The 7,803-nt window shown below is 57.5% G+C and overlaps 4 protein-coding genes across 4 annotated transcripts in view; 2 read left to right on the plus strand and 2 right to left on the minus strand.

Moving 5' to 3' along the window:
- PTSG_11573 (uncharacterized protein) overlaps positions 1-2,976 on the minus strand; it is a 4,461-nt gene extending 1,485 nt beyond the window's left edge. Inside the window, exons 1-9 of the mRNA XM_004998790.1 lie at positions 2,825-2,976; positions 2,671-2,705; positions 2,309-2,524; positions 1,937-2,026; positions 1,474-1,646; positions 997-1,121; positions 731-831; positions 435-506; positions 161-251 (exon numbers count right to left, since the gene is read on the minus strand). Coding sequence (XP_004998847.1) covers positions 161-251; positions 435-506; positions 731-831; positions 997-1,121; positions 1,474-1,646; positions 1,937-2,026; positions 2,309-2,524; positions 2,671-2,705; positions 2,825-2,906 — 985 coding nt within the window. The 5' untranslated portion in view covers positions 2,907-2,976. The remainder of the gene's footprint in view (positions 1-160; positions 252-434; positions 507-730; positions 832-996; positions 1,122-1,473; positions 1,647-1,936; positions 2,027-2,308; positions 2,525-2,670; positions 2,706-2,824) is intronic.
- Positions 2,977-2,986: 10 nt separating this feature from the next.
- PTSG_00299 (uncharacterized protein) lies at positions 2,987-5,045 on the plus strand (the record flags this gene model as incomplete). Its single annotated transcript, XM_004998791.1, has 7 exons — positions 2,987-3,002; positions 3,251-3,363; positions 3,565-3,677; positions 4,008-4,068; positions 4,221-4,316; positions 4,523-4,642; positions 4,903-5,045. The coding sequence occupies 7 exons, from the start codon at positions 2,987-2,989 to the stop codon at positions 5,005-5,007; spliced, it is 624 nt and encodes a 207-aa protein (XP_004998848.1). The 3' UTR covers positions 5,008-5,045.
- Positions 5,046-5,594: 549 nt separating this feature from the next.
- On the minus strand, positions 5,595-6,662 carry PTSG_00300 (uncharacterized protein; the record flags this gene model as incomplete). The annotated part of the gene is made up of 2 exons (XM_004998792.1): positions 6,355-6,662; positions 5,595-6,330 (listed from the first exon to the last, which is right to left on the minus strand). The coding sequence occupies exons 1-2, from the start codon at positions 6,540-6,542 to the stop codon at positions 5,595-5,597; spliced, it is 924 nt and encodes a 307-aa protein (XP_004998849.1). The 5' UTR covers positions 6,543-6,662.
- PTSG_00301 (uncharacterized protein) overlaps positions 6,592-7,803 on the plus strand; it is a gene marked incomplete at its 3' end in the record, with an annotated part of 5,820 nt that continues 4,608 nt past the window's right edge. Inside the window, exons 1-2 of the mRNA XM_004998793.1 lie at positions 6,592-6,908; positions 7,241-7,693. Coding sequence (XP_004998850.1) covers positions 6,678-6,908; positions 7,241-7,693 — 684 coding nt within the window. The 5' untranslated portion in view covers positions 6,592-6,677. The remainder of the gene's footprint in view (positions 6,909-7,240; positions 7,694-7,803) is intronic.

Consider the following 7,803-nt stretch of genomic DNA (forward strand, 5'->3'; position numbering starts at 1 on the left):
TGTGTGTGTGTGTGTGTGTGTGTGTGTGTGTGTGTGTGTGTGTGTGTGTGTGTGTGTGTGTGTGTGTGTGTGTGTGTGTGTGTGTGTGTTCGTGGTATGTGAGGCGTGAAAACGAGTGCATGGTGTATGTGTGTGTATGGATGCAGGAATGTCACCTTACCAAGAGCAGTGGCAATTGCATCATCGTCTCTGTCTGTGAACGTTCCATTCGGCAATTCAATGCCCATGATCGAGCACAGGTCCTCCGTTATCTGTCACACGCAGAGACAAAAACACACACGCATGCACGCAACACAGAAACATATGTCGGTCATGGGCGTGTGCGAAATGAGACGACGATGACTTTGCGTTGTCAGACCGTGTATGTGCGTGTGTGTGTGTGTGTGCGTGTGTACGCATCAAGACCCGAGCAAGTTGTGGCACGCGCGGTGTACCGGCTTGACGTGGTAGACGGAGTAGAGTTCCAGCACTAGCACGGCCTGCCGCATGTCGCGTGCCAGCAGGACCTGTGGTGCACAAGGCAGACAGACCGTTGCATGAGCATGGAGAGGGCTGAACATGTAACATGTGTCTGGCGCGTGTTGTGCAATAGCACGGATGCTGTATCTTGTGTGAACGAATACAAGCAGCGCAGCCAAGCACCAAATGGCCGACACGTCAACGTTCGTTGAGACACACACACACACACACACGCACACGCACACAATCCCACACGCACACATTCGCACACCTCCTTGAGCTTGTGCTCGGTGTCTGCGAATGTATCCTTTCTGTCGTTGAGGGCGGCGATGCGCTCGTCCAAGTCCGCATATCGTCTCTCCATCACCCGCTCTGCACAACAACGCACACGCGGCAAGGATGGCAGCAGGAGCGGCAGCGTGAGAGGATGGAGAGATGACATGGGTGGTGAATCACTCGTCCACACACGTGCGCAGACACACCGCAATCAGCAAAGGTGTCACCCCAGCTGAGGGCACATGCCAAGTGCATGCGTACGTTTCTCGAGAAGCTGTTCCCTCTGCTTGTCCACGCGCGCCCGCTCCTGGTCCGTGCGTGTGCGCTGCGCAGCCAATTTGAGCTTGAGGAACGACACGCGCGCGCGGGTTCGCTCAAGGCGGGCGCTGGATATGGCGATCGCATGTGTACAGCATACGCATGTGAACAGAAAGTATTAGGAGTGAAGGGGGTAACGGTGGGGAAGAGGACGGAAGAATGAGCTGAATGGGCTGTCAGCGGCAGTGGGTTCGCTCGAGTGCAGACAACGATGCCATGCATGTGTGATCATCACAACTGCACAGGCAGCACAAGTCAGCAGAGCAACACACACACACACGCGCGCACACACACACACACACACACACACACACACACACGCACACGCACACACATGTGTAGACGCATTCAGAATAAAACCACAACCACAAAATGGACGCATCGCAATCACAACATCACACGATCAGAAGAGGAGCGTACCGGTGTTCCGATCGCCAGACGTCCTCGCCCTTGAGTCGGTCCCAGCGCGTGTCCTGCTCCAATGACGTGCACAGGCTGATGAGCCGGCTCAGCGACGTCTCCGTGTACATGCGCCGTATGGACACAGCCTGCGCCCGAAGGTATTTTGGCGGCAGGCGCTCTCGCACGGCGTCCTGCACGGGGCGGGGCGGTATTGGGAGGTGGATGAGTCACAGGTGCGCTTAAAGTGCTGTGGATGCACGCACGCACGTCACGTGCGCGTGGGCGGTCACGACACACAGGCACACACACACACACACACGTGCACAATCCGAAGCAGACACATACACAAACACACAAACATACACGCACACACACACACAAACATGCACACACACACACACACACACACACACACACACACACACACACACACACACACACACACACAAGAGCCTACGCAAGGGCATGATCTGTGACTGACTGGGGGCAGCGGTGATGCGAGGTACCAGCAGGTGCCGAGCGCAATGAGAAGAGCGTTGCTCTCGGAATGGGGCACATCTGTGTTCTCGGGCTGGTGTGCAATCAGCACGCAGATGAGATTGGCGAGGATACAAGAGATGATACACATTTGAGTGAGTATGCGTGTGAGTGTGTGTACAAGTGTGAGCGAGAGAGACAGACACACACACACACACCACACACACAGACAAACAAACACACACACACACAGAGACTGACAAACATACAGACAGACACACACAGACAGACAGACAGAGAGTGTGCGTGTGCGTGTGAGTGTGTGAACATCGACGAATGGAATGAGCATAGGATGATATGGTGCGCGTGTCATCACCGCTTGTTTCAGGAGGGTGAGGCCGAAGAGGTCAACAACGTAGCGGCGAAGCAGCGTGTATCCGTCCGTGGATGCGGGTTTGGGTTCAACAGGGTCGACGTCAAAGCCATCGGCAGCGGTGATGGGCTTGATCCACACCTGCACTGCGATGCGGTTGCCGCGCGTTTGGGTGCGAAGTGCCCGGCACGACAGGTTCACGGTGCGCCAGCAAGCGCTCTGTGTAATAAGCAGAGTGTATGTGAGGAAGGAAGGAGCAGTGAAGGCGGAGGATTGGTGAGCGAGCAAGGGAAAGGGCGGGGTGCCACGGCGCTGAGATAGCAAGCAAGCAACAACAACACGGCGCTCCTGGCGCTTCGCCTCACCTTGTAGCATCGAGTGACTTCGCTCTGGTAGATGACTTTGAGGGGGGGGGGGGGCAAACACAGTACAACAGGCATTATGAGTCGGCGTTGAAGTGCTGAACAGACGCTCAAGGTACGACACACAAACACACACACACACATACACAACGCACACCTGAGTCTGTGGAGATGGTGAAAAAGGAAAACCACTTCTGGGCGCCTGGGGTGGGGCTGTCGTCGTCAGTGGGCACGGCCATGTTCCGCAGACGGACCTCCGTGATGTGACGGGTCCGCCGCTGTAAGCACACACGCGGTGTGCAACAGTCGCGCACCAAGAATGAATAAAGGACAAAGTACACCACACACACGCATCACAACACAGAGAGAGCAGGGAGAGGGGGAAAGACAGAGAGGGGGCAGGGACACACACACACACACACACACACACACACACACACACACACACACACACACACACACACACACACACACACACACACACACACACACACACACACACACACACACACACACACACACACACGGGAGGTGTATGCTCACGCATGTCTGTTGTTTGCCGCCTGTGATGCGGTTTTGACAGCGTGGAACGACAACGGTAAGGAAGGATATGTGCAGGACCCTGAGGCGCTGTATCGGAGCGACTTCTTCGGCGGTCTTGGATGGATGATGCTCCGATCTCTCTGGACAGAGGAGGTACCCAGCAACGACTGCGCGCATACATGCCCCCTTCCCACACATACATGCACACACGCGCGTACGCACGCACATGTACACATATCACCTGCGTGTGCGTGTGGACCGTGCACAAGCTCACACTGTTCACCACCATCATCACAATCATCACATCACCACCATCGCCACCATCGCCACCATTACCACCGCTGCTGGCGTCAGCTGTCGTCCAAGTGGCCACAGTCGTTCTGGGACGATTGGATGCGCGAACACGAGCAGCGCCGCGAGCGCGCCTGCATCCGTCCAGAGATCTCCCGCACACGCACGTTTGGCAGGTGCGGCCCGGCCTGTTTGTATCTGTGTGTGTGTGTGTGTGTGTGTGTGTGTGTGTGTGTGTGTGTGTGTGTGTCTGTGTGTCTGTGTGTCTCTGTATTCCTCTGTGCGTGTGCGTGTCTGTGTGTCTGTGTGTCTCTGTATCCCTCTGTGCGCATGCGCTTCCCTGTGTCTGTGTCGGTCGTGCCTTCTCGTTCCTCAATCGCCCATGTGCACGTCTTGGTTCCACCATCAACGTCGCTTCTTCGCCTGCGGCACCGCCCCCCCCCCCAAACCACTTCTCTCACCGCTGTCGTCTGTCATACCACTACTGCTGCTGTGATGGTGTGCAGGATTGGCGTGTCCCGCGGGCAGTTCTTTGACCAGTACCTCAAGTATATTCAGCTCTCAGACGTACGCACGCACCACGCTCCCGCTTGGTTGCTTGCTGCCTTGCTTGCCCCTATTCATGCATGCCCCCACACGTCCTTGCTTGCTTCTAATACCACCTGTCCACCCACCCCACTGTCAAACGCTGCCAACGGCTGCCATGTTTGTGATAACAGGCGGACATTAAGTTTACACAGAAGGACTTGTCGAATCTTCTGAAGGACAACTATGATCTCGCTTTCCTCGAAGAAGTCTACGTCAAGGCCCAGCTCGTCAGTAGATGCTCCATGTGTGTGTGTGTGTGTGTCTGTCTGTCTGTCTGTCTGTGTGTGTGTGTGTGCGTGTGTCTGTTTGTCTGTCTGTGTCTGCGTGCATGTGTGTCTGTGTCTGTGTCGTCGTCTTCGTGTTTGCGCTACCCACATACCTCCGTTCACAAATGCCTGCTGACCCCATGACGTGCTGGTTCCACGCGCTTCAGGTGAACGTGGACGACGTTGAGCGGGGCGGGGGCGATTTGCTGCGCATCGAATACAGCGCGGACCGCCGCGGTGACTTTGAAGGCATCGCCAAGCGCATCGGCATCATGGACGACTTGAAGGTGTCGCCTGCTGCCCGCCTTGCCATTCTGTTCGCAAAGCCGTCTCCCAGTTTCTCTCTTCTTCTCTGTGTTCCGCTTCTCTGCTCTCTACTCTCTCCCTTGCCTCTGCTCTGACCTGTTTTGTTTGGGCCATCGTGTCATGACGTGTTCGTTTATCACTGCACCACGCGACGTGCGCCTGAACCTTTCTCACTCACCCATGCCAATGCTTGCACTTCCCCTACTGCCCCCACCACTCCACCGCCAATCACTGCTGACAGGACGGTGTGCCACGAACAGCGTATTTTGGCGTCGTCACGTTCAGATATCACGGCAAAAAGATCCACCTTGCCCCGCGCCGCCCCTGGCACGGCTATCCAGAATAGACACACACACACACACACACACACACACACACACACACACACACACACACACACACACACACACACATATGCACGCACGCACGCACAGCTCTCTTGTCTCACTTTGCATCCTACCCACCTTTATCCAGCCCTTCACCCGCTTCCATCTCCCTCCTGTCCTCTTGCCTCTCCGCCTGGCTATGGCTAGTCGTCTGTCTCTGTCGCCCGTTGTCTTGGCCCGTCTTTTGTGTAACTGTTGCACGTGTGAGTGCCTGTTGCCCGCTCTTCTCCTCCGCTCGGTCTCTTCACAGCGGCTGATGTCGCGTGTGCATGCGGCACTCATGTATGCATGATGGCGTTGAATAGGCAGTGCCATGGCACGTGCGTGGTTTTTGTTGCTGCTGTTGCTACTGTTGTTGTGATGATGTGAATAGAAGGCTGCCTGCTTGCGATGCAGTGCACGCTGTCGTGCCGCAGGCTGGAGGATGCGGTGTGTCGGCAAGAAGGGCCTGCGTAGTGTGTGCATCTGGGGCATGCTCGCCGCGTTGGTGGTCAAGAGCAGCCAATGCCGGCTGACCCGGCTGCCACACCAGGAAGAGGTGGGATGGCTACACGATGGAGTGGAAGCACAAAGCTGCAACAAAGCCAACGAGCCCAAACACGTATGCGCCCAGGACCAGCGTCCTGTGCCGGTGGTTGAGGGCGCCCTCAAAGTCTGGCAGGCCCATGTGGTTGCAGAACATGTGGGCGGCGACAGCGGCGGCCAGGGAGTGCGTGCGCAGCATGAGGAGGGAGGAGAGCGAGCCAAAGACGGAGGTGTAGACAAGCTGCACGCTGACGACAGACACGGGGACGCCACGCAGGACGTGGTGAAAGTGTGCGATACCGAAGATGAGCGGGCACAGCAGGTTGCACGCGGCCACAGACATGTGCGGCAGCATGAGCGCGGTGATGCAGCCGCGGAAGACAATCTCCTCTGTGATGGGCGCCACAACGACGTTGCGAAGGAAGTGCAGAGACGACGACTCTTCGTCGTAGTGCTGGGCGTCGCTGTCGTCATCGTAAGTGCCGTCAGTGGTGCCGGGGTGGCGGTGGTGAGCATGGCTGTTGCGGAGTGCCTGCCGCACTGCTGCGCGCCGTGCCTCCTGCCGTCGGTACTCGAGGCTGTCCAGCGCCGCCTGCAGGAGCGGCCCGGCGAACAGGAGCGCAAAGAGCACCAGCCCGCGCAGCGTCGCCTGTGTGTGGTGCGCGAGCCATGGGCTGCCAGCCATGAGCGAGGAGGCTGCTGGCGTGGCGGGTGCGTTTGTGAGCCAGATGGCGTCGAGGACACCAGTAGCGGCTGGGCTGGAGGAGTGGTAGACAGCGTACAGCGCAAGCGGGCTGGCGATCGTGGCGGCGGATGCGCCGATGCATCTGGCGATGACCGCGCGCGGGTGGTTGCGGTTGCTGGGCTGAGGCAGCGCGTACAAGGATACAAGATACAGGGCAGCCAGGCCGCAGCTCAAGCCCAGCGCTGACACCACCCCGCCGGCCGTCACATCCACAGGCAGCAGCATCGTGAGCGAGTGGCTGTGGTGCGTTCCGTGAGTGCAGTGAGCGGTGAGCAGCGAGTGCGTGAGCGGTGTGCGCAGCAAGAACTGGCAAACAACGAAAGAAACCAAGCAAGCAAACCACACACCCACACAACGAAGATGAGTGGCGGTGGGGAGCAGAAGGCGGAGATGCAAGGGGAGTTTGGGTGGCAGCGGCACGCCACCTCGTTCCTCATGTTCTTCAAGGCCCTGCCTTCCGCGTTTCTTCACTTGGACACGCAGCGGTTGATGTTGACCCACTTTGCAGTCTCTGGGCTTGACATCCTCGACCGTCTTGGCGACATTGAGGCGAAGAAGCAAGGCATCATTGATTGGATCTACTCGCTGCAGGTACGGCGTGTGTGTGTGTGTGTGTGTGTGTGTGTGTGTGTGTGTCTGTGTGTGTGTGTCTGTGTGTCTGTGTGTCTGTGTGTCTGTGTGTCTGTGTGTCTGTGTGTCTGTGTGTCTGTGTGTCTGTGTCTGTGTGTCTGTGTGTCTGTCTGTGTGTCTGTCTGCCTGTATCTGCCTGTGTGGCAAGAACTTGAGTGTCTCTGTGTCTGCTTGTGTGTTCTGCATGGTTCCATTCCGCCGCCCATGTCGTATCTTTGGGAACACATGCGTTCAGCACCTCGTCCAAACGAAACACCAACCCCCATGCCTTTGCTTCCGCCTCTCCCTCGCAGGTGTTGCCGAGTGATGAGTACTCGCGTGGGTACTGTGGGTTCCGCGGGTCCCCTTCAAACGGGCGCGTGCTTGGGCCCAACGGGGCGCCGCCCGCCAACGATGAGGACTGCGCACACCTGACCATGACCTTCTGCGCGCTGTGCAGCCTCAGCATCCTGGGGGACTCGCTTGATCGCGTGGAGCGGGCAGCAATTGTGTCGTCGCTCAAGCACTATCAGAAGGAGGACGGCAGCTTTACGGCGCTGCACACGGGTGGCGAAAACGACATGCGCTTCGTCTACTGCGCGTGCGCCATCTGCACACTGCTTGACGACTGGTCCGGGGTCAACACCGCCGCCATCAAGCAGTACATCTTCAACAGCCAGACGTATGAGGGCGGGTTTGCGCAAGGGCCAGGGCTTGAGGCACACGGTGGCTCCACATACTGCGCCGTCGCTTCCCTCTCCATGCTGGTATTGCTTGCACAGCTTGCACAACTTGCGTTGGGACGCGTGCTTGGTTATTTTGTATGTGTGTGTGTGTGTGTGTGTGTGTGTGTGTGTGTGTGTGTGTGTGTGTGTGT

Source organism: Salpingoeca rosetta (genome assembly GCF_000188695.1).
Source record: "Salpingoeca rosetta unplaced genomic scaffold supercont1.1, whole genome shotgun sequence".
Taxonomy (NCBI): Eukaryota; class Choanoflagellata; order Craspedida; family Salpingoecidae; genus Salpingoeca; species Salpingoeca rosetta.